The sequence below is a fragment of the Oncorhynchus mykiss genome, chromosome 19 (genome assembly GCF_057628025.1).
Source record: "Oncorhynchus mykiss isolate SJ-2025 chromosome 19, ASM5762802v1, whole genome shotgun sequence".
NCBI lineage: Eukaryota > Metazoa > Chordata > Actinopteri > Salmoniformes > Salmonidae > Oncorhynchus > Oncorhynchus mykiss.
In genome coordinates, this window is record NC_143040.1 from 46,242,411 (window position 1) to 46,269,249 (window position 26,839).

General features: G+C 44.7%; 1 protein-coding gene across 6 annotated transcripts in view; it reads right to left on the bottom strand.

Annotated features, from left to right (window-relative positions):
• Positions 1-26,839, bottom strand: part of cdin1 (CDAN1 interacting nuclease 1) — a 78,210-nt gene that overhangs the window by 26,984 nt on the left and 24,387 nt on the right. For 5 of the 6 annotated variants that reach the window (XM_090209605.1, XM_036954734.2, XM_090209601.1 and 2 more), the window contains 5 exons: positions 17,495-17,574; positions 17,171-17,220; positions 15,111-15,178; positions 10,541-10,606; positions 9,990-10,095 (listed from right to left, as the gene is read on the bottom strand). In XM_090209605.1, coding sequence (XP_090065731.1) covers positions 9,990-10,095; positions 10,541-10,606; positions 15,111-15,178; positions 17,171-17,220; positions 17,495-17,574 — 370 coding nt within the window. Of the gene's footprint in view, positions 1-9,989; positions 10,096-10,540; positions 10,607-15,110; positions 15,179-17,170; positions 17,221-17,494; positions 17,575-20,976; positions 21,134-26,839 lie in introns of those variants that run through there. The other variant, XM_090209602.1, reaches the window with a different exon arrangement.

Consider the following 26,839-nt stretch of genomic DNA (forward strand, 5'->3'; position numbering starts at 1 on the left):
ATTACCAGGACATATCTGTAGTCGAGGACTTCTGGTTGGAGGGACCCATTTATCATAGGAGATGTAGATTAGTGCCCGACTGCCTTTCACCTAATGGTTTATATAATGTGCGAGGCTTTCGAAGAGGCTAATCTGTTGACCTGATAGATATTGTACATTAGCCCTCCAGAATTGATGAGTGAAATCAGAATGTCAAAGCTTGGACGCTAGCTCCTCATGTGTCTTTGATTAACACGCCACTCCCACCGATGGCTACGAGGGCAGGGATGTTAAAACTATCAGGCAATCAGGCCGGCGAGAGACGTGAAACTCAAACCAGAGACGGGAGAGGAGAGTGCTGGGGGGAAACTTGGTTTTGCTGAATCTCTTCAGCAAATGCCAAGCCAGCGTAGAAATAAAGACAAGTACTAACGTGTATTACATGGGTATATCTATTTATGACAGCCCTGTTAATATCATTATTGAGAAATAGTACAGTGATATAACACAACCGCTTTTTATCCGTTTCTGAATACATTGCGTTATGGTACATCCATCAAACAATGTCAGGGTTACCGTTGGATGTAGAACTGGTCTTACCTAATACATTACATTTACATTTTGGATTTCCTTTTGTACACTTTAGATGTATTACTCAAGTGCAGATAAGCTAAAAGAGCCGAAAAACTGCTCATCTTAACTGTATATCGATGCATTTTTTGAAAAGCTTTACATTTGAACACCATTCTGATTAAAGGATACTAAACAATGGAGACAATATAACATGAACTTAAAAAAAAAAATGAAATGCATTTATTCTCCTGACATTGTTGATTAGGTTGGAAATAAGGAGCGACTGGTGTTTGGTGACATTTATTTTCTCAGAGTTTCGTTTATAACCCTCCTATTAGTCAGAGTGGCTTCGTAGCGAAGGCTGCTCGCTAATTGTGATTTATTCAAGAAGACCTCTCGGCAACCATGGGTTCCGTAAAAAAAAAAAACACGAGAAAAAACAACAACTTTTAGTTGACCCCGAGTCGCCCTTTGAGTCTCAAAAGACTCTTTTCGGGTACAAATCAGCCAAGGACCTTCATGTGTGTGACTCTCTGAGGTCAGTACACACAGAGGTCAAACTGTAACAGAAAAGAGATCTAGGAAAACATCACAGGCTGAATTATTACACACTGTAGTGTGTGGGCGGACACGGCAGAGTGGTACGTACCACATTGTTCCACTTTGTACTAAATTTGTTCCAGATTAGGAAAAGAAATCTTCTACAGCGTAATTTATCTGGTCCTTGATTATAACGTCAAGATGTGTAACTGAGGAAATGTACGGCACGGGTGCCCAGAAAACCCAGAGGGGGGTGAAGGGAAATACACAGCAGAAAAAGTACAGGGTCAACCCTGCAAGGTACAGTGGGTCTAGAAACAGGAAGCAGTTATGTGGCTTACCTATAAAGAACTAATCACCAGCTCACAGCACCACACCACACTATGAGTGATGGGTCTAGGAAGACCATGAGTGACAACTGTGTTAGAGAGTTGCTATTTTAAAACAAACAAAAAAGGAAAAACATCTATGTTCTCTAGATTATCACATTTATTCAACACATGGATTTTTGGGGGGACTCAAACTAATGTAAATATTTGCATTTAGTGGTCTGTCCTTATCAGATTAATATATAAATATAAGACCAAAAATGAATATATCAACAAATTATGTGAAAATGAAGATTAACTTAACCATTACCCCTTTATTACCATACTTTATACTGTAAAATCAGACTTACATGCAAGTGGCTATTAGTATCAAAAATACCAGGGGGAAACGTAATCCTCCACAAAAAGCTGTTAAACACTTGAAATGTCTTGAAGCTAGCACAACCAGAACTAAAATATGCATTCCTCTTCTCTCCATTTCAACCGGAGAGAGAGAGAAAGAGAAGGGGGGGGGACACCTCTCCCTCTACACCTAATGCAATTCCTCAAATGTCACGGGAATGTTGCTAGATAGAAAAACAAAAGCCCAGATTGTTTCCGTTCAATTGGGCATATTTTAGCTGTAAAGCCATGCCGGAGAACGTGGAGCAGGCAGCGTATGGATCCCCTTCTTTCCGCCTCCATTTCCTCTTGACAGCCATGAGGCTCATGGTCCAGTGCTCTCCTTAGCCCTCTTTGTACAATAGAGGGATATAGCTGATGACTTATGGGCCTTTTCTGCCCTCCTCTGCACCCGTAGCCCCACAATTAAGCCGTTTCAAAGTTTCTGACTTTGGGCTGCTATTAAAGCCCACTGTGGAGCCACATAAAATAAAACACTTACAGGGGTTTTATCTGAGGGCCCTTAGAAATACATTACATTATAACAACCCTCTCCTAACAGTATGTGTGTGTATATAAAAATGTATTCAAGCCACCCTTGCCGTTCCCTACAATGGCTTGAGTCAGCATGCTAGAATAGCACAGCCTTCATATGACAACACCCAGCCCACACAGCCATAATTATCCTACTATCTTCAGCCATCTCTTTGTAGCTTTCTATACATGCAGACATTTCCGACAGCAACGTGTGCAATGTGTGTGTGCACTGGCCTGTGTGTGGTGTGATATACAGTGGATTGAGTGGTCGTTCTGCTCGGCGTGCACACACCATTTTTCACAAGGCAATCTTTGTGTCAGGAAAATAACAGTGCACGTCTCCCGTCACGTCGGTTCTAACACGACCGGGCCCCAATGTCTTTGGGGGGGGGTCAGGGGCCCGCGTTTGCTCAAAACCATTCCAGCCATCAGAATTCTCCTGTATAATTGGGTTTTTACAAAAAGCCATTCTAATCCAGGCCCACTCCTCTCTGTGCGGCGCCCCCTAGACAGGATCTCACAGGGATGACAAATGCTGCTGACTTCTGCCTGGAATGAAACCCGGAAGGTCAACCATAGAAGAAGAAGAAAAATACTTTTTTGTTGTTGTTAAATAACACGCATGGCTCTACAAGTCTTGATGACAGAAATCTTGAAGGCTGACAAAAAAATGTTAGTTCATTTTCAGAGAGAGAGAAGTTCCGCAACCAAACAGAAATCTGTTGGTGAGGCATGAGGCTCGTTGCTCATGTTGCCTCTTCCATTTACTGAAGGCTTTCCTTTCCGTCTTAAACTAACTGTCACACGGCAAGGCTGGGGATATCCCCCTAACGCTGGGGTGACTCTTTGTGTCCCGCTTCTCGTTTCTACACACCGCCCGCCGTGTCAAAGCCACTCGCAGCCGCCCTCAACGTTAAACGACAAATTTGGATAATGCGCAGGCAGGCAGAGACAAACCCAGTCAAATAAATAGGTGACATGGAGGCTTAACGCCGAGCGGTTAAATCCCGAGGCTGCTGGAGACCTGAAGTGTTGAGGATTACACATCAGACGCCTTAAACAATGCACCCAAATGTGCGTCCTTAAAAGCATGAAATCCTTAAAGCATCAAGCCTACTTGTCATTTGCCATTAGTATTTCGGAGTTGCTCGTGTTATACAGGAGTCGATGTAGCTTTCCAGCTCGGTGTGATGTGTTACAGCTGTGGCCCGAAAGACTCTCTCTGGAAGCCCCGGGGGACCTCCATTGTGGACTTGTTTTTCTAGCTGTGGTATATTCTCCAAGAGGATGTTGTAACAAAGGAAACAATCAAATGGAGCACGTTCCAACTCCACATGGGGTATCCACAACATTATGAATGGGAGGATAAGACGATGTCGGGAGGACTACGGACATTTCTCATGAAAAGCTGATGTCAACACTTTCACAGTGAATGGGTCAAATAAACTCATCCACACCTGGACTTTGTATAAAAACATTGTCCGTAAAGAAGTAACACAATCACTTCAGTAGGACTATCGTCGCTGAAAATTACAGGAGTCCTTCTCAGAAAGGAACCACTACACTGTGTATCAACATCACTATCGCCAGTCTTGGAATGGCCCAACGGTGCCTATTGTCCTCTTTGCACATGTTTCTCGTGGCGAGGTGAGGTGGCGAGGTGCGGTGTGGCACGACACAGGTCTTGTCCCTGTCACACTGGCACCCCAGAGGCACGGGGCCCTGTTCCTGAGGACGGCCCTGTAATGTCTGGCCTCATCGGATCAGCGCTGGCTGCGGCCCCCACTCAGGTGACAACCTCTATCTGCTCTGGCTCTATGATGGCCCCGCTTTGCTTCTGCCACTGGGCCAAAAGTACACTCCCATTTACCCATAAACTGCCTACACACACACACACACACACACACAACATCGTGCACAATACACAGCATTACACACATGTACACACCTACGCGGTACACTGTGTATTGTACACACAAATGCACAAAGGATACTCTCCTAACCAAACATACCTTATCCTGTATCTCATAGTGTCCAACCATAACACTTTCCTATAGAGACAGATACATAATCAACTGAACGCAACAAGGCTTGTCCACAAGAGAGCAAGTCATTACAATTTATTAATTAGACATTCCTGGCCTTGCTGCTTAAGGATGTACCACAAAATGATGGACATATCCATTAAAAATGAACACATTATAGCAATTTCTTACATTCAAATTTTAATTTGATGTCAGGGCTATCAGATTGACCATGCTAAGACTATAACAGAATTATCATGCAATTTCTGCTGTAAAAACGGTAGCACACAGTTGTGTCTGAAATAATTGGAAAAAGTTCTGAAATTAATCAAGATGTCCGATTGCAGCTGTGTCAACTAATATAAAATCTAACATAAAACAGCTCTCTATCTGTTCGTTAGTCAAGGTGTCACAGAGCAGATTTACCAGATTCTGTTCATTTATGGGGGAAAGATCTGTCATTCACAGTGAAAGCAAATCTAAGAAGCAGTAGATCTGTTCTGTGTGTGATATTTCTATGCTTTCCATTTTTAAGTTTCATTTTTGATCTTTTACTTTCGGTTTTGTACACCAGCTTCAAAACAGCTGCAAATACTATATTTGTGGTTATGGAAAATATATTTCTCAGTGGTTTAGATGGTACAATGACTCTACACTATACTTGCTTGTTTTGTCGATTAAATTGAAATTAGGTGAACTATTAGAATTTTAGCAACCAGGAAACGGTGGAGACATTTCTGCATAGTGGATCTTTAAGAATGAGCATTGACATGTGCTTTGAAAATGTGGAAACTATGCGTTATCTGTAGACAATATCATAATATGAAACAGTTTCACATCATTAGAACAAAGAGGGAGGAAGAAGATACTACTGGGAGAGAGTGCGTTTCATTTACGTCAACAACAGGCAAGTGGTCAACGGGATGATGTATATGGCAAACCCAAAAGTCTTCACCCCAGTTTCATAGGAGGGAGAAATGAGCCATATTGTCCCATTATAATGCCATAAATCAGTTTTTTGTGGAAGTCTGACAGCTTCTTATCAGATGTAACCTTTTCAAGCCTCCATTAGGAGCGCTAACATTTTCAACTCTGACACATTTGCAGTTTACGAATTGCACAGCTGATTAACTTTGGGTAGAAGCGAGAGAGTGGGCCGGCGATCACGCTCATTTCCACAAAGGCCGTTCATCGTCCTGTATGGTGTGGTGGTGGGGGTGGGGGTGGGGGGGGGTGAAGCCGGAATCTAATTATTTAGTTCTACACTTGCCCTTTTAATCTGTACCAATATCATATCACAATGACTGGAAAAGGCTTTTGTTGTGGAAAATGAGATTTTGGGGGTTTGTTTAGCCGATGCATTATCATTTAGAGATAAAGTGAGATGTGTTGGTAAAACCGAGGCTACATTATGATTTACTTGAGTGTCTGGGAAATGATTGAAAAATGTGAACTTGGCGATCAAGATTTCACTGTGGTCATTAAACAGACAGGCGTAAAGAATAATTGGACAACAAGCGTCAGATAGATGGAGGGAGAACGGGTATCAGCACTTTGTATCCCCCTGTCAGAAATGCTGCTTTTAAGTAACACCAATGGCCAGATCAGAGGAGAGATTCTGGCATCCCAGACGGACATTCACCCCTCAGCCCAGTCCCCTGTCCCCTCTCAAAGACACGATACACACATCATTCAGAAGAGACCCAACAAGATGGCCTAAATCAATGAGTCAAACAAAACCATTACAACCCGTATCGTATAGCATTGTAAATCATGACAGACCGCCAGAGCACATTCAGATACACAAACAAAGGCTAATTGCCAACCAACGTCTGCATAATAAATGACTATACATCTAGAACAAACACATCCCCACCACCCAGCATTTATTAGGAAACCTTTGCCAACAATTGATTTACATTATCATGGAGGAACGACGGGGGCAGTTCCTTAGGAAACCCACTTCTCCTAAAACACACAGGAGGCTCATTATTTGTGTAATATTCAATGGCAGGTGAATAATTTTTATGCAACTCTGGATAGTTGGGGGAGATTGATAACTCAATTATTTGCCCATTCAGTAGGCTGCCTCTGTCTCTCTCTCTGCCTGGCTCGGAGTCTGGAACGCCAGCAGCAAAAGATTGATGGGTAGAGGAGACCAATGGCTGCCGTGGCAATGCCGTACCATCTCATCCAGGCACTGGGCCTGAACACGCCAGTCTCTTCCTCCGTTCGTCTCGCGGAGCCTCATAGCGAGGCTCAGCGTCATTACCCTTCACTCCGCTGAAGAGGGGTTTATTATGAGGTTAGTGTGTTGGCAAGACTATTGTTTGGATGATGAATGCTGTTGGTGAGGGCTTTGGAGGGAAAATTAGTTATGTTGTGTTTTCGTTTCGAGGAAATACACAGCCGGTGCTCCCTTTTTAAGGCTGGAGGGCAAACAAAGAACAATTAAAGCGAGCCCTGTGTGCTGAAGTTCGGTTAAAAAGCAGGGAGGGAAATACATGAAAAAATAAGCAAATCACTGGAAACGTCAGTCAGGAGTAGTGAAGTCATTCCACAATGTGGCGGTGGTATTACAAGGTCATGTAGAAGGGAAACCAAAGGGCTGGGACTGCCTCCACTGGAACCGGTCTTTGAAGAATGGGTGAATGAAGGAATGGACAAACACAAAGGCCCTCAGCCCTCCAGGACCCGTCACATGAAATGATACTGCTAATGAGAAGAGAAGGGAGGATGATGTCACCCCATCATTCTCTCTCCCTCCCTCGCTCCCCTTCTCTTGTTCGCTCTCTCGCTCTCTGGCTTGACATGGTTGTGACTGCAAACAATGCAGTGACCCAAAATTCATTGCCTTCCTCCCTTCGACACACACACACACACTAAGTGCAGGGGCAGCTCATGCCTCTCAGACTCTGCCATGCAGGCCTAACAACACGAGGGAACGCATTCAAAATGTCAGCAGTAAATGTCAATTAAAAATTACAAGGGTGCTGGGAAAGGTGGGGTCTGAAGAAACTGACATGTTTTTTGACACGGCAGCGTTTATCTGACCAGGCTGTTGGCTGACATGATGGGATCTACACTGTCAGTTCCTTAACGCACCCCGACAAGGCCACTGCACTGAATACCAATGAAGACAGGAATGGACAGATATCTTAGGTTCTTAGGCTTAGAGATGCCATCTTCCAATCAGTTTATCTGTTTTGTATTCCATAACTCTAGTTTAATACCAAGAGCTTCTGTTGAAGCAGGTAGACGTTCCACAACCGGCCGTGATTGGGAGTCCCATAGGGCGACGCACAATTGGCCCAGGGTTTGGCCGGGGTAGGCCGTCATTGTAAATAAGAATTTGTTCTTAACTGACTTGCCTAGTTAAATAAAGGTTAAATAAAAAATAAAAAGATGGGTAAGTACTATTGTCCTCTCAATATAACAACAACAGACTACATGTACTTTGGGCTGGGCACAGAGGCGAAGTCTCAGTCGTCTGCTGTTATTGCTGCCGTGTCGTGCTGCCTGTGGTACTAATCATAGGACCTAATAGGAATAAAAGACCCGTCTCTCAAACTTTGACTCGTATATCATGTCAGATTTGATCGACTGAGACAGTTTTCATTCAACTGTTTTCTCATTAAAACGCCATTCATCCCCTCATGGTCTCGGAATGTTCTGGAACCCGGGCCAAACTTTTTTTTCTGGTCAACAACTTTCTTAAAGGGGTTTTAATGAGGCCCACTAAAAATGGCAGCCATCAAAGATGGTCCTTCGAGTGTCACACTCCAGTGACATTGGGTTCTTGGGGTCGCCAACATTATCAAATGCCACAGAGCTCAGAACATTTCTATCCCCCCTGCCTTTGGGAAGCATGCCATTTCCAAATAAAACTATATTAGACTGAGAAAATAAAACACATTGTTGATTATGACCTTGGCATCCTGCTAGTCGCTTTCATTTCACTGCTCAGTATATTGTTGAATCCTCCTCCCTGGAAGGCAGATGTTTGGTTAGATGGCATCTGTTAAGTCAATCAGGAAGTCATTTGTCTATACACATGCTTAACGCTCTCCTGCTGTAAAACTATTCCACCTCAGTTTCCTAATTTACCTTTTAATATAAATATCGGTAATATCATCAAAAGAATCCAAGTAGTTATATTTGTGACATACGAGACTGACAAATTGCTGTCAATTATAACTGTCATTATCACACTGCTGGAAAACAGATTAAATCATATTACTTCGCCATAATGACCTTTTAGACAAAGTGACAACTATCAGTTAACCAAACAAATTAAGGCTGTTCTCTCTGCTGCAGCCTCTCCACACAGCCTGGCTCTGCCTGGTCTCTGGACACAGCATGGGGTGGCTGGAACCTTCCGGCACTGGCCGCCATATCACTGTGTGTCAGCGGGCCGTCACAGCTGAGTGGGGCCAGGGTTGGGGCTGTAGTGGCCAAGTTGTGAGGAGGGGGGTAGGAGCGCTGGGTGTGACCTTTCAGGCTTGGTGCACTTGGAAGCCATGGTCGAGGCAAGGAGAGATAGGCCACGCGCGAGCGCTTTCCCCCCTCAATTATATTCCGCCATGCCCTGACACAAAACACACTTGGGTTGTTGTGTCGGTCACTTGGTTACTAAACCTGTAAGATGGGGTCTCCATGGCGCGTGGCACTATGGAAGCAGTCAACACGGTGAGTGAGTAAGAGAAGCCCTACTGGCCAGGCAGGCGGGCGGTCTGGGTGCTCAGAGGGACGATATGGGTTTATTTGAGCCACAACGGTGTGAATGATGCTCTGGTACACATCATAGATCATTTCACCAGTACAACCCAAGGACTACGGATTTCTACTTGAGCACTATTTGTAAATTTGCTGACCAGATGAAAAAAATACTTATCTTCTGAGAAAGCAGAATTCACAAACGGCTGTTTTACAGCCCCTCATTCCTCACTTCCCCTCCACTGTCGCTACAGTTTGTTTTAAAACTAAACTTCGTTAACTCCTCGAGGGAGACGCCGTGGGCCTGGCTTCCCTCTCTGAGACTCCCTGGCAGATGCCTGGAGTGTGAGTACTACTCGGAGACAATGACAAGAGGTCCTGTGTTGTATGCAAGGGCCTCTACACGAGGCCGGCAGCACGCCTCCGTTCCTCCCCGGGGTGGGACTCTCCAGCCCCCCTCCCTCATTCCTGTCCAGGGGTTCTCATGACAACAGAGTCGAGGGGATTAATCACCCTTCCGTTTCACCGCGTTTCCCTTCAAACAATGTGTTGTGTAGTCTGGAAAACAATCCAGCCCCAGAGACGTTTCTTAATGGAAGTGACTCGTGTTGTAATTTAGTCCTACTACACGTACGTCCATGCAGTGACCCTCTTCGGGAGGAAGTGGGTAATGTTACACGGTGGGGATGTTTGGAGTGGATATGACCTGCATTTGAAGGAAGTTGTTCTACACACAGCTATATGACCTAGGCGTGACCTACCTTCAACAGACAAAAAAAAAAAGGTGGGAGCGGCTAATGATGTGAAAAGGGGTTTGATTGGAAGATGTTAGAAAGTGTACTGCAAGCGTAGTATACTGCAGGTTTAGGTGATTTTGCCATGCAGTGTGGAAATCAACGAGAAGACGTACCTGTTCCAGTAGCTCCAGAACTGCTCGTTCAGGTAGGTGCGATGGCTGTGGTCGTCCCCAAACGAGGCCTTGCTCTCAATCCAGTGGACAATATGGCCTTCCACAGCTGAAACAAGAAAACACAAAAAGGTGATAGATCTGTGCATTTACTCTGGTCTAACCCTGCCTTTACATTCAGGCCTAAGATGTTTTCCAAATGAGAACAGTCCTTTAGAATGTCTATCCACCCACTATAAAAAAAAAACACAAGTGGATTGTTTAAACTATAATCATATTATAGTCAGCTCTAATCAGCCAGTATAATCAAGCAAGCAATAGAACTAGCATTTGGATGAGGACATGTGACATTTTCTTGCTAAATAGACCTTGAAGCTTTTCAGTGACATCAACTAGAATGGAAGGGGAATGTGTATTGTTATTACAAAGGCTTGACACTTGTAATCATATCCAAAAGAGCTGTAAAGGCTAGCTATTTTAGCTAACTGACCATAGCAGTTACAAGTGAAAATGAAATAACACCGCTGACATTTATCGTGTAAATAAATACGTACCGATTGGCACCTCCAGAATAATGTCAGGCGTCTTGTCATAACCTTTGGTTCGCAGTTGGTTTTCATCTGCAGAAATCACAGTAATTTTAGCATTTTGACATTTCCCCATATTATAGTCCTTGAAAGACCTAAAGAAAAGCTGACACTTATTTGGTGACAGCATGTAGTGATACAGTGCAACATTCATAATGTTGTATCCACTCAAAAGCATTGGCTTGGTTTCTATCTTCTCTAGATTGACCTTTCAGAAATCCAGTAGGTCTTTCACACCAACCAGCATAGTTTATCCAAGATGCCTTTCTTTACCACCGCAGCACACTGATAACAAAAGCTCAGTGTTGGAAAAGCACCAAGACACAGCCGAGGACAGCAGAAAACAGTGAAACCATTAGCTACATCTGACACTTGTACTGCCACTGCACAAAATGTATAAAGCCTGGTAGTTACTCCACTCTCCACAGCTCTACTAGCAGCAGCAGTAGATGGGATGGTGGAGGTATAAAGCCTGGTAGTTACTCCACTCTCCACAGCTCCACTAGCAGCAGCAGTAGATGGGATGGCGGAGGTATAAAGCCTGGTAGTTACTCCACTCTCCACAGCTCTACTAGCAGCAGCAGCAGTAGATGGGATGGTGGAGGTATAAAGCCTGGTAGTTACTCCACTCTCCACAGCTCCACTAGCAGCAGCAGTAGATGGGATGGTGGAGGTATAAAGCCTGGTAGTTACTCCACTCTCCACAGCTCTACTAGCAGCAGCAGTAGATGGGATGGTGGAGGTATAAAGCCTGGTAGTTACTCCACTCTCCACAGCTCCACTAGCAGCAGCAGTAGATGGGATGGTGGAGGTATAAAGCCTGGTAGTTACTCCACTCTCCACAGCTCCACTAGCAGCAGCAGCAGTAGATGGGATGGCGGAGGTATAAAGCCTGGTAGTTACTCCACTCTCCACAGCTCCACTAGCAGCAGCAGTAGATGGGATGGTGGAGGTATAAAGCCTGGTAGTTACTCCACTCTCCACAGCTCCACTAGCAGCAGCAGCAGTAGATGGGATGGTGGAGGTATAAAGCCTGGTAGTTACTCCACTCTCCACAGCTCCACTAGCAGCAGCAGTAGATGGGATGGTGGAGGTATAAAGCCTGGTAGTTACTCCACTCTCCACAGCTCCACTAGCAGCAGCAGTAGATGGGATGGTGGAGGTATAAAGCCTGGTAGTTACTCCACTCTCCACCGCTCCACTAGCAGCAGCAGTAGATGGGATGGTGGAGGTATAAAGCCTGGTAGTTACTCCACTCTCCACAGCTCCACTAGCAGCAGCAGCAGTAGATGGGATGGTGGAGGTATAAAGCCTGGTAGTTACTCCACTCTCCACAGCTCCACTAGCAGCAGCAGTAGATGGGATGGTGGAGGTATAAAGCCTGGTAGTTACTCCACTCTCCACAGCTCCACTAGCAGCAGCAGTAGATGGGATGGTGGAGGTATAAAGCCTGGTAGTTACTCCACTCTCCACTAGCAGCAGCAGTAGATGGGATGGTGGAGGTATAAAGCCTGGTAGTTACTCCACTCTCCACAGCTCTACTAGCAGCAGCAGTAGATGGGATGGCGGAGGTATAAAGCCTGGTAGTTACTCCACTCTCCACAGCTCCACTAGCAGCAGCAGTAGATGGGATGGCGGAGGTATAAAGCCTGGTAGTTACTCCACTCTCCACAGCTCCACTAGCAGCAGCAGCAGTAGATGGGATGGTGGAGGTATAAAGCCTGGTAGTTACTCCACTCTCCACAGCTCCACTAGCAGCAGCAGTAGATGGGATGGTGGAGGTATAAAGCCTGGTAGTTACTCCACTCTCCACAGCTCCACTAGCAGCAGCAGTAGATGGGATGGTGGAGGTATAAAGTCTGGTAGTTACTCCACTCTCCACAGCTCTACTAGCAGCAGCAGTAGATGGGATGGTGGAGGTATAAAGCCTGGTAGTTACTCCACTCTCCACAGCTCCACTAGCAGCAGCAGTAGATGGGATGGTGGAGGTATAAAGCCTGGTAGTTACTCCACTCTCCACAGCTCCACTAGCAGCAGCAGTAGATGGGATGGTGGAGGTATAAAGCCTGGTAGTTACTCCACTCTCCACAGCTCCACTAGCAGCAGCAGTAGATGGGATGGTGGAGGTATAAAGCCTGGTAGTTACTCCACTCTCCACAGCTCCACTAGCAGCAGCAGTAGATGGGATGGTGGAGGTATAAAGCCTGGTAGTTACTCCACTCTCCACAGCTCCACTAGCAGCAGCAGTAGATGGGATGGTGGAGGTATAAAGCCTGGTAGTTACTCCACTCTCCACAGCTCCACTAGCAGCAGCAGTAGATGGGATGGTGGAGGTATAAAGCCTGGTAGTTACTCCACTCTCCACAGCTCCACTAGCAGCAGCAGTAGATGGGATGGTGGAGGTATAAAGCCTGGTAGTTACTCCACTCTCCACAGCTCCACTAGCAGCAGCAGTAGATGGGATGGTGGAGGTATAAAGCCTGGTAGTTACTCCACTCTCCACAGCTCCACTAGCAGCAGCAGTAGATGGGATGGTGGAGGTATAAAGCCTGGTAGTTACTCCACTCTCCACAGCTCCACTAGCAGCAGCAGTAGATGGGATGGTGGAGGTATAAAGCCTGGTAGTTACTCCACTCTCCACAGCTCCACTAGCAGCAGCAGTAGATGGGATGGCGGAGGTATAAAGCCTGGTAGTTACTCCACTCTCCACAGCTCCACTAGCAGCAGCAGCAGTAGATGGGATGGTGGAGGTATAAAGCCTGGTAGTTACTCCACTCTCCACAGCTCCACTAGCAGCAGCAGCAGTAGATGGGATGGTGGAGGTATAAAGCCTGGTAGTTACTCCACTCTCCACAGCTCCACTAGCAGCAGCAGTAGATGGGATGGTGGAGGTATAAAGCCTGGTAGTTACTCCACTCTCCACAGCTCCACTAGCAGCAGCAGTAGATGGGATGGTGGAGGTATAAAGCCTGGTAGTTACTCCACTCTCCACAGCTCTACTAGCAGCAGCAGTAGATGGGATGGTGGAGGTATAAAGCCTGGTAGTTACTCCACTCTCCACAGCTCCACTAGCAGCAGCAGTAGATGGGATGGTTGAGAGTCATAAAGCATAAAGAAAGGGACAGAGACTTGGCATTACAGCCGCTGTGAGCCTGACCCCTTCCTGCACGGGCCGCAGCCATTGTCCTTGACTCCTGGCGCGCTTCGCCCATTATCCGCCCAACACCTGATTTAAAACTCAGTCTGACCAGGTCATTCAATTCCGGGGGCCTGCCTCTTCGTCACCAGCCAAGCTCGACTAATGGGCCAGAAAGGGGGACAGAGCGGAGAGTGGTCTCGAGGTAAAGGGTTGAGAGAGGAGAGGCGAAGGTCTGTGGCAGGCAGCCTACAGCCAGAGGCCCATAGTGGTGGTGGAGGGGCGGTGTGGTCTCTCTCCTAACACCTACAGGGCTGTTGACATTGTCATGCAGCGCCAATCCCCTTTTTACATCACCTTTGATTAAAATGAATGGCCCGTCCCGACTGTAGGGGAGCTTATTTCCAATCCATTTATCAGGCTAGGTGTCGTGAGGCAGGGCTGCCTCTGTGGCCCCTAACGCCATGCTGAGGCCCCTAAACTCGTGACAGTTTTAGAACAGTCATCCACGCAGGCCTGGAGGAAGGTCAACACTCCAGGCCCAAATAAATGATATCGTCTTAATGACAGAGGGAATGACTTTTTTCCCCTTCATCACTCATCTGACCGAGGGGAGTGGATGGGGGAAATTTCCCTCGAACAATTTCACACCTGGACACTCACTACCTTAACCTAGACTCTCTGGACAAGACAATAGTGGATGGGAGGGAAGGCCACAATGAAGTAGAAAACACATTTGAAAAGCCTCTAGCGTTGCTGGAGGGGAAATTACCAATTGTTATGGTCAACAGTGTGATTATGGCTAAAAACAGACTAATGCATGATAGCTAATACAACATTAAAACCAGGGCATTTGTTTGGATACTTGCATTTCTTGAGTATTTCGTCCGGACTCAGAAACATGTTACTCAACATGAATTCAGCTATGTGGGTTGTGTTGTATAAGCAAAACCCTTTCCTAGAACAATCTATTCATGAGACTACAATACTGAAGATGAACACTTAAACAGCATTAATATTAAAGGAACAGATACTACTTCATGTCTCTCCACCCCATTCAGGAGGAGGAGGAAAATACATCTGGGCAGAAACGGATCATTTTGTAAAATGTTCTAAATGAAACCATTTGAGTGAGGAAACCTGAGTATCAAACATTAGGTCAGTATCTTTGAAGCTCTTATTTCATCAAATATTCATACTGGGCTAGCGCATGAATTAAACATACAGGGTATTAGATAACACAGCTCCTGGTTGTTAGTAAATCAATGGGAGATAACACCCACTCTACATCACTCGTGTCCACGTTTCCTTTTTTTAACTCTCCTCCTGTGAAAAAAACAGAACGCATGGCCAGATTACTTTAGCTAACTGTTGTGGTGTGTGAGAGAGCTGTAGTCTTACCTAAGAAGGACAGGTTTCTCTCCTTCAGTTTGTCACGTAGGAGCACCTCGGCCTCCTGGCCAATAGCACTAGGGGTGAATGGTTAAGGACATATACCCACCAGCACTCACTTTTACTCACTTTTCAAAGGATAAACACGGATGTCGCTCGAGAGTCTAGATCAAATCTAGCACATACTGGTTGTGACTCAAAGCCTGAAAACACATTGTAATGGCACAGCATTTACCACTCATTAATGATAAGTCCAACTGCATTCGAGAGAGAATAACAGTTTCCCTACAAATCCATCAAATTCCACTGCAAAAAAAAATACTTATTTTTTCCCCCCTGGCTGGTGGGTTGCTATGGAAACGGCAATCCTCCCTTAAAATGGTTGCTGTGGCAACAACGTGAGAGTGTGCGTGAATTAAGAGTATGTAAGGGTGTGCGTATGTGTTACTACAGGGACTGAAGTTACCCATCAACCTGACATCGGATGAGACAGCTACTAAGCTCTCATGCTAAGCTATGTGCTGTATATGCGTATCGTATGCCCCTACCCAACATAATCTGAGCAGGGGTTTTATGGCCATCCATCAAAATTAAACAACAAATCTGCAGATTACAAAAACTCACTTTTCTGAGGAAACAAAATGTTGAGCAAGTGCCAATTTGGCAAAACGCATACAGCCTCTGGACCGTACTGCTCATAAAAATGAATAATCAAAAACAAACAATAAATGTGCCTTTAGAATAAATGCCATTGTGAATTAAGGGAAACTGTGGAAAGCATTCTGCATTCATGAAGGGGCAGATATATGCATAATTAGCTTTTTTGGCAAAATGCTAAAACTCCTTCAGGCATTAAACCGCCCCACACACACACACACACATCACTCAGACACTGGCGATTAATACATGCATGCCCTGAGTGACACACGCAGCAGAGCCAATCTTCTGATGTCCACATGGAGCCGTTCCAAAAGCACATAGGAGTGGGGCGGTTATCATGAACTGGCCGTGGCGGAGTGAGTGAATGTGAGTTGACGCTGGAGGGAGGAGGGTGAAAGGAAGGTGAAGAGGGGGGGGATGAGGACGGAGGGCAGGATGGGACAGGGTTGACCGCCCCTGAACAGAGAACAAGCCCCCACCACACCGCACCCCGATCCTTGCCCCACGCAAACATAGCACTCCCCAGCTGCTTGCCCCTAAATATTCAAATAGACCCCCCCCCCAATTGCGCCCTCTTGCTGCCCCAACCCACGCCTTCGTATCTGGGAGAGAGGGAAAGAGAGAGGAGGTAGTGGTGGTGGTGACTGCCCATCTCCCACTCTCTGATCACTGGGCCTGCACTGCTGCACTGATAGGGAGGGAGAGACAATGATCAAGTGAGAAAAAGAGAGAGAATGAACAAGAGTGTGATAGAATAAGACAAAGAGAGAAAGAGAGGGGTAGTAGCTAGGAGGGCTATATTTCATGTGGCAGTGACACGCCAAGAACTCTCCATGGTGCTGATAACTCGGACTGCTCTCTTTACTGAGCAGGCAGGTGAACAGGCAAACAGGGAAAGGTCAATGTAGCATAATGGCAGTAGAAGACACCTTTCTAATGGTAGAAAGTCATATTTGCCAAAACAACATTCAATGTACTCTATTGCTGATAACTCAAACAATTATTTTCAGGGGCCCAGAACAACTTCAACTTTGCTTAATTTCTCGACTTACAGTATCCCCCTTCCTGGTCCATTTGTTCTATTGGACTTGTCACATTTCAAGAGCCACTTAACCCACAGGAAGTAAATAGAAAATGGCTGTGAATACGCATGCCTACCCCCTTCCTGTGGCATAGAACATTGGGCCTGATTCACTCTGTGAACAAGAGAAATGCATTTACATCAGCCGCCTCCTCCTCCTCTCCTCCACCCCTCCTCTCCTCCACCCCTGCAACGGGGACGGTGGGAAGTCAGGATGAAACACTTCCCCTCTGAAGCAGAACTTTTATGTCAGGTAAAGCCAGACACATCTCATCCCCTTCAATAGCTCCTCGTCAATTTCAGGCTTAACATTTATGGGTAAGGATACTGTTTGATGCAGTCTACCAGTGGTCCATAACAGCAGTCATTTATTGTGCACTGAAAAGAGGGGGAAAAAATATTACAGCACCCAGGCAGGGGGAAGGAAGAAAGAAGCCCACACACCCGTTAAAAAGGGTTGGGAATCATGCTTAATATTTCTGAATTTTAACTCACACACGCAAGACTTGCTACAGGACATTAAAAATGAGATAGATACAGTACGGATTCATTTAGAACTAATAACACACATTCACTATTTCAGTGATAATTCAATTATGTTGTGTGGAATTATAATGTTATTTGCTACAGTATAAACGTTTAACTCAAATACCTGGTAGACGTGATTGGCTAAAGCCTGGTCTGGAATCAAAGACGGCTCCCGTAGCATGTTGTTGAGGACTTGCTTGGAGGCTGCGAGTAGGACAGAGAGAAAGCCAGCAGACAAACTATCGTTAGTCATCCCAGTCCCAACAACGCCCCAATCCAAATACCACAAACCTTTTAGAAATGTAACAGTGACTGAGGAGATACAAAGGTGGAGGATCAACAGAGTAGATAAACACCAAGGTCAGGTTTACCATAATTTACCCTGCTGCTGCCAGTGTTACTGCAGTATTTCTAGCCTAGTCCATCGACCTGCCTGGCTGCTTGGAGCCTACTGAGATTTTCCATAGATAAAAGTTTCACTCGAGAGCACAGGAGCCCCATGTAGTTTATCTACGTTATGAATGATGACTATTTTGCCTCTCTCATCCCCATTCAAGCTCTACTAACATTATAAATCAGTGAGCTGCAAGCCGTCGGATTGATTCCCTATTACTGCAACAGCAAAAATTCCTTAAATCATTTTTTAAAAGATTGGGATTAAATGGGTTGTATCATTGTGTGACGAAATGGTTGAGGCGCGCCATTCTAATGATATATACACACGATCGTGACAGACTCACTGCATTACTGAGAATCTTGGGAATGTTTCTATTCATATTTCAGACGTGAATGGATCCTGTCCAAAAACACAGCTAGCTAGGGAATCTCTACCGGAGATGTGTAGGTAGATAGGTAGATAGGGCTGAAGACAGGAAGTCTAATTTGAAGGGTTTATAAAAAAAGGGGAGGAAGAGGAGTGAACAGTGTCCAGTGAAATAAAATCGACTTAAAAGGACTGTGGTTTTATAAGACCCGAATTCCTATATAAGCCTCTATTAAACCAGAACCTTCATTATGACGAGATCTTTGCTAGAACACATAAAACGCTCAGAACCTCCCTCCTCCCCTCTCTCTTTTCCTTCCTTCATAGATGCTAGTCTTCTTGTGTACTATCACACCCCCGGCAGAGGAAGAACAAATATGATCCCTCGTCTGCTCTTCCCAGTGCTGAGAGAGAAACGAGTGGAGGGAGAACAAAGCCCAGTCAGCACTCCCCTCTCTCTTTCCCTCCCGCTCTCTCTCTCTCTCAGGGCTGTGCTTTATGTCTCTGCTCATTTTTCTCAGAGATTGGTACCTTCACACGCAGATCCATACCATGCTTCCGCGCAGACAGCGCCGGCAATGAAGAAAGAGGGTTATATTTTCCCCTCGAGTTAGGACACCTCATGACAAATGATAATGGATAATCAATACAGTGGGAAATATGAGGCAGCAAACTTGATGAAGCCGAGAGACATATTACTCGCCAGCAACACTCGTTTCTCTTAACAAAGTCACTACTCGACTGTGCCTAATAATCTGAAGGAAAATCAAAGCACCCACAACCACATCAGCAAAATTGGCAACTTATTCCACTTTAATGGCATTTTGATTGATCCCCCCCCCCCCCCTCCCCTCCTAATGGTAGTTTTATAGATTTGACGCTGCTTCTGCGAAACAGTCATGTGTAATAAACGTTCCCGAAGGCAAACGGCCACCACTAAAGCTCTTCTTACTAGCACTCATAATAGGAGGTTGACCATCACCACACTCTAGTCTCTCACATACAGTAATACGACACTAACACGTATACAGTTTAGCAATACGCTAACATGCTCCCTTTCCCTCACATCTTGTTATTCATTTGCTATTTTTTCGAGTAGCCGTGATAAGTGTTTGTTTCTTCTCGTGGTCTTTTTTGTTGTTGTTGAGAGATAGGGTTATAAATAGCCATAAAGAGGGCGACCTTGGAGCTGACATTGTGGAGTTTCAAGCCAAGCAATGACCTGATGAAAATGGAAGACCAGGCCGCTAATAAATCAGGCTGCCTTTAAAATGACTTTACCCTAATGCTCATTCATCACAGGCCGGCCTTAATGCCATTTGCAGGCCGGGAATCGCCCGCCATGCGCCGTGCGCAAACACGGCAGTAAATAACAACAGGGCCCAGCCCAGCATCCCCGTCTCCCTCGCATCGCTGCAGCCTCCGTCGAATATCAGCATACATTTATTCAAAGACACCCCCGCCTCGCACAGCACACCACGGCGCCGTGAGCTGCACCACCACACACACACAGAAAGAGACACATACACAAAGAGAGAGACGCACAGACACGCACACATAAATACATACACTAGATCATCACAAACACACAAAATGTTCCAGCCACACATGCAGAGAACAAAGCCTGCAGCATGACTTTACACCTTGTAAATATACACCGAATGTATTGTAATTGTCCCATGTTGGCATCAATTCTGACTGAGGTATCATATCATCAACATCTAAGGCGCAGGAGTGGGGAGGAGAACATTAGAAAGAAACACTTCACCTCCCATTGGGATTTGCTAAAGAAAACAGCTAGCGTAAAAGAAACACACCACAACATCCCGTTTAGTCGAGCTTCCAACGCACAAAACAAAAAGCTCAATGCTACAAGGTAGGTAGCTCGGTACTGTAACCACAAGAACGTAACTAGTAACCCTGCTTGATTTCTCTTTCCTTACTCATTTCATTTGTATCATCTCCCCCCCTTGTTCCAGTAGGGTGAAAAAGTCATTATGCGAAAGAAAAAGAAGGAAAAAAAGCTCATTAGAAGACAACATTTGTTGAGGGAGGACCGTTATAAACAATAATGGATGGCGGTCGTTATTGCCCTCGACACTGATGAGCTCCTCGGCAAGTTTGTTTATTAATTAAAAAACAGAGTCCTTTTTTTTGTGTCCTCATAGGGGACCAAGCCCTGCATATCCCCCCCACCCGAACCCAACCACCCCCTCATCGTTCCCATGCACAAGCCATTGAGCTGCGGAAGGACACTCGTTCATCAAACGTCACGGAGCAGGAAAGAGACGGCTCCTGATAATGTGCGCTGTTAAAGCTGATTTTCCATGATGAATCTCGGAGCATATAAATTGGCTAATATCTGAAAACATTTACAGATACTGGAGGAATTGACTACTTGTGGGACATGATAGATGAGCCCCAAACACTGGCAGACAGCTCGGCAAATCTCCACGGCTACCTAAAGCCCTCATTTGATTTTCCAATTTACTCCTTTTAAAATGTATCCTCCCGCTTTTATAAAAAGAAGACGAGAGAAGGAGAGAGAGAGAAAAAGTGTGTTGTTCCTCCTGCTATGTGTATTATGGTGCTGGGTGGTATCGACAGCGCAGGAGGAGCAGAGCACCAGAAGGGGTTGCTGGGGCAGAACTGATCTACTTCCACCTGATTTTCCCTGATAGCACTGAAATGAAAGTGTGCGTATGGTTGGGCTGGGGTGGCTCCACCATACAGAGCTCTTCCTGGGTCAGGCCATAAGACTGCAGCAGGGGCTGACTTCAGTTCCTCTGATGAAAAGGAGTAATTAGCATACTTGTCAAGTGAGGTGCCACACGCCTGCTTACCTTGCCCACAACCCCCTCCTCCGACTCTTTTTCTTGCTTCCTCCCTCCTTGCTAATGAAGTGCCCTGGCTCTCATTATTCAAAACAAAACGGATGTATGAATGTGCGAGTCTTGCTCCAGCACCAATCTTGGTCATATCTTGTGCAAACAAGAGGGAGAGAGAAGCCCTTAGTGACAAATAGGGGAGAAACCATAAAAGTCATAAACAGTGGGTCTAAAGCTACATCCATTTTGTGATCAACAAATTAAATCAATGAAACATGAAATATGTTGAAAACCATGGACATTTTCCAGAAATGTTAACATCTAATGTAGGCGACATAACCTTGCCTACATGGTTCTCTGGTACATGGTTCTCTGGTGAGCGAACATGACAATAAATCTTGCAGCGGTCCAATTGCATAGTTAGAAAACATGGAGCAGGAATTTAATCTGCTGGAAGGCCTTGGGAAAAAGGAAAAGGTCAAATAGCTAGCAAAATTGCCTCCTCAAAAAAGTGTATCTAAATCTAGAGGCACTTCAACTCACGTCAGTGGGGAGAATGGAGAGAGGGATGGAGGGAGAGAAGGGATGACAAGATGGGGGTGGTGAGATCCCTCAGTCTCCCTCTCTAATCTCCTAGTTAGTGACTGCTATGAGTATCATCATCATCATCATTATACATTGGCAAGCCTCAATACATTTAAGTCATGAGGTCAACTAAGAGGCGGCAGGTAGCCTAGTGGTTAGAGCGTTGGGACGGTACCAAAAAGGTTGCTGGTTCGAATCCCCGAGCTGACAAGGTAAAAATCCCACTGTTCCCCGGTAGGCAGTCATTGAAAATAAGAATTGACTTGCCTAGCTAAAGACAAAAAAGAAGAAACAGTGACCAATCAACATTTAACTTCAAACACTGTCTAGTCTTCATCATATTATGGATTAGAGTGCATGGATGTAGGTTTATGTATTCTACCTAAATACACAAAGCATCCCGATATTCTGAAGAAAATTCTTGAGAACAATTGTAAATTACGTGGACCTAGAATGGCAATACTGTCCTCTCTCGTTGTCTCTCTAGGAGTAAAGGAGAGTTTTCCTCAGTACTACCTGCCCCTCCCCTCTAGCCAGTCTGTCTTCATGAGACGAGGAACATTATGGATGTTGATATCATATTCAATACGTGACGAAACTGCTTTGAATCTATTGATTTATTTACATGCGCCACCAAATAGCCGCGCTATCGTCCTGCCTGAGTGATGCTCCCTTTAATCTTTTAGCAGGAAGAGGAGGAGAGAGGGGAGACAAACCACCAGCAAAACAAAACAAGGAAAAAGACAGAAAACAATTTAAAAGTCTGTATTGATCTGGCTGTAGTGATTGTACATATATTCCACAGTCCCAAAGGCCCAATTTCTGTGTCTCTTAAATGCAAAGGAAAGAGGAGAATAAGAAAAGGATGGCGCTAGTCCAAGGAGTCGCTCACCCAGTTGGGGGTAGATCCCTTATATAGGAGAAGTCTATTGATCTTTGCAGACTGCTCTCTCTCCTGCGACACACACACCACACAGTGTGTCCGGCGGGGGGGGGGGGTGATTGATACGCCTGCCAATAGCCCTGAACAAACCTGTTAGCTAATTGCCAGCAAACACAATTATCCTAGCATTGTTTCATAATGGAAACACATTACATAAGTCTAATATACACACAGGGAGGTTCCAGATTTGACCGTGGAGCCTGTGTGTGCAGCGCTTCATTGCCAAAGGCCAGGCAGGTCACCACTGAGAGGGGAGGCGATAGAGAGAGGCTGTGTCAATTTCTAAGTCACACTCACACAGGCTGGCTAGCAGCAGAGAACCAGCTCTCTGCATGGGAAAGCTGCATGGATGACACAGCCTGACTATGTCATGTTTGAAGACTGGCTATATTTGTATTCATGAATGTATCTATTTTGTACAGCCTATACATCATCTGGCATTTTATTGTCAAGAGATTGAGAATATAGACATTTTTCATTTTCAAATATTTCAAATGATTTGTCTTAGTCTTTACAATGTGGATGCTTGTCGTCACCACAAAGCTACATGCTGCATTACAGAAGCCTTACTAATAAGTATGGAAGCACATACGTGTGCAAATAAATATTGAAAGTCTGTTTTTACATCAAATGCATATCCATCGTAGCAAAGGTTCCTTTCACCTTCATGTGTGATCCCAGCATTTATACTGTACTGTAGGGATGGGTACTCTTATTTAAAATAGTACAATATCCCATCACTTGTGTGAGGACAGAACTTGGACTATGCGGATATCTGAAAAAAACAAAAACAAAAATAAAATATATATATATATATATATATATATATGTCATGATACTGTTTGAATAGAGAAATCATAGAGAAATCATTTCAAATGCCCGTCCCTACCGTACAGCCTTTAAGAAGCTAATCCCACCTAGTTCCAGTGTTTGGGTTCTGTGTGGGCTGTGTCTCAGACAGAGAAGGCCTCGGTCTGCCTTGCTCTACACACTACTCCGGCTACTATTTTGACAGGCAGTGGATAACGGTGGGTCCAAAGCAATCACAGACTTGACTTTGACAAATGGCTGTGCTGTGGAGAAGTTGAAAATAACACACATCCACTTTAATCTCGTTCTTGATTAAATCGAAGGCGCTGTGTTTTGACACCGTGTGATTCACTCATAAAGCAACCCACTGGCACACACTTTCCAGGATGTGTCTATTGAAATGATGTGGAATCATTGTGTGTGTGGGATGTGTATGAGTGACAGAAAGAGAGAGAGACAGAGAGAGACAGAGAGAGAGACAGAGAGAGAGAGAGAGAGGAGAGACAGAGAGAGAGAGACAGAGACAGAGAGACAGAGAGAGGAGAGACAGAGAGAGAGACGGAGAGAGAGAGAGAGAGAGAGAGAGACAGAGAGCGACAGTGAATGAGAGGAATTAGAAGGAAATGAACACAGAACACTCATCTGAATGAATTAGGTGAGGTAAAGGATCCCAGAATCAAATGGTGACGATGTGAAGTCTCAAGGTTGAAAAATACCAACAAACCACACAAGAAAGTAGAGCTACTTTAGAAAAAGAACCCTGCCAAACAAGCAGGCTACAGTATGTCCTCCTGAACGTTTTGCATAGCAGGTCGTGTTTTCCACTGCATCAACGAAGGGGAGAATTTATGCTGCAACCAAGAACAGTCCAGGGACCTAGACTGTCAGCCAGCAAAGGCAAACATTACACAGGGGGTGAAGGACTATGAAATACCAAAAGACAATATTCTGTCCTCTCCTTTCTTCTCCTCAGAATAAGCAACAAGACAAATATACAGAGGCCCGACCGGTTGGGTTGATGTGCTGCGCATGGTGGAGCAGAGATGGACAGAGAGCAATTACCCTGGTGTTCACGGCTCACTTTGAATATGGCGGTGAATATTACTCATAAACCTTTTACAGGCAAGTCCCCCGAGCTCACTTAACAGCCCGTTTTAATCATCCAGTTGACACTTGGAAAATAACTAAATGTTTTTTCTTCACCCAGTGGCAAATTAACTCCTGGTTCGCCATCCTGTTGCTCTTTGTAATGTTACCATGTTATTGTGGGTTTACAAGGTATGTGGTAACTGTAGGGATGGGCGAAGGAGGAGTATTGTTGACTGTGATAATCAAAATAATCACACAGTTTGCTATCATGTATATGGGTGTGATGATTTGTGCAACTTTTCATAGACTATTTGTTTTAGAGGTCGACCGATTAAATCGGAATGGCCGATTAATTAGGGCCGATTTCAAGTTTTCATATCAATCGGAAATCGGTATTTTTGGGCGCCGATTTGCTGATTTAAAGAAAATAATAATTTTACACCTTTATTTAATCTTTAACTAGGCAAGTCAGTTAAGAACACATTCTTATTTTCAATGACGGCCTAGGAACAGTGGGTTAACTGCCTTGTTCAGGGGCAGAACGACAGATTTTCACATTGTCAGCTCGGGGGATCCAATCTTGCAACATTAACTAGTCCAACGCAATAACGACCTGCCTCTCTCTCGTTGCACTCCACAAGGAATTACACGAATGCAGTAATCCAAGGTAAATTGCTAGCTAGCATTAAACTTATCTTTTATTAGTAGATATTATCTAGCGTGTTCTGCATTGCATAGTATCTGACTGAGCGGTGGTAGGCAGAAGCAGGCGCGTAAACATTCATTCAAACAGCACTTTCATGCGTTTTGCCAGCAGCTCTTCGTTGTGCGTCAAGCATTGCGCTGTTTATGACTTCAAGCCTATCAACTCCCGAGATGAGGCTCGTGTAACCAAAGTGAAATGGCTAGCTAGTTAGCGCGCGCTAATTGTCATTGTGTTGCTGGTTCGAGCCCAGGGAGGAGTGAGGAGAGGGGCGGAAGCTATACTGTTACACTGGAAATACTAAAGTGCCTATAAGAACATCCAATAGTTCAAGGTTAATGAAATACAAATGGTATAGAGGGAAATAGTCCTATAACTACAACCTAAAACTTCTTACCTGGGAATATTGAAGACTCATGTTAAAAGGAACCGCCAGCTTTTATATGTTCTCATGTTCTGAGCAAGGAACTTAAACGTTAGCTTTCTTACATGGCACATATTGCACTTTTCCTTTCATCTCCAACACTTTGTTTTTGCATTATTTAAACCAAATTGAACATGTTTCATTATTTACTTGAGGCTAAATTGATTTTATTGATGTATTATATTAAGTTAAAATAAGTGTTAATTCAGTATTGTTGTAATTGTCATTATTAAAATATATATATATATATAAAAACATCGATTTAAATAAATAAATAAATAAATAAAATCAGTCGATTAATCGGTATCGGCTTTTATGGTCCTCCAATAATTGGTATCGGCGTTGAAAAATCATAAATCGGTCGACCTCTAATTTGTTTATTTGGTATATATACACTTTAGTAATAATAGTATATTTTCCTGAAGTCTTCAAGACTATCAAAAGGTTTAAAGGGGTTGAATATTTCATGAATATTAAGGTTAAATAGGAATAACATTAGATATCAAAAAAGACATGAACGGTTAAAAAAAAAAATCTACAATATCTATACACATTCCATGACTCCAGTAATGTCAAGCCATGAAAGAAAACAGACTAACCAGGATGCACCATGACTGGTTTTCAAACTGTCTACTCTCGCCTCATGTGTCCGTCAGCGCAATGCAGCAACCGTTTGCTTTTACTGCCACACTTTCCCCTCAATTCCATTTCCTTAGTGGAGCGCAATTGGGATGGAGGGAGGAAGAAAAGGAGGGAGGGTGGGGGGAGTAGGAGGGGAGATCAGGGGGGTTATAAATAACACTGATGAAATGAACTAGCATTGATCTAAACAGCAGTTAAGTGGTGGGTGGTCTTCCGAGTGCTTAATTGTCAGTCATCTGCCCCAGGTAGTAGCAGTGGCCTGTCTCTCATTAAGACTGTGTGGGCTGAACATCAGCAGCACTGCTGCTACAGCTTCCCTTTGGAAGGGAATTAAGACAGAGCGAACCAATGAAAGAACCAGAGAGAGTAAACCAGAGAGAGAACCAGAGAGAGAGAGAACCAGAGAGAGAGAGAACCAGAGAGAGAGAGAGAGTAAACCAGAGAGAGAACCAGAGAGGGAGAGAGAACCAGAGAGCGAGAGAGAACCAGAGAGCGAGAGAGAACCAGAGAGCGAGAGGGAACCAGAGAGCGAAAGAGAACCAGAGAGCGAGAGAGAACCAGAGAGCGAGAGAGAACCAGAGAGTGAGAGAGAACCAAAGAGCGAGAGAGAACCAGAGAGCGAGAGAGAACCAGAGAGCGAGAGAGAACCAGAGAGCGAGAGAGAGGAGAGAGAGAGAGAACC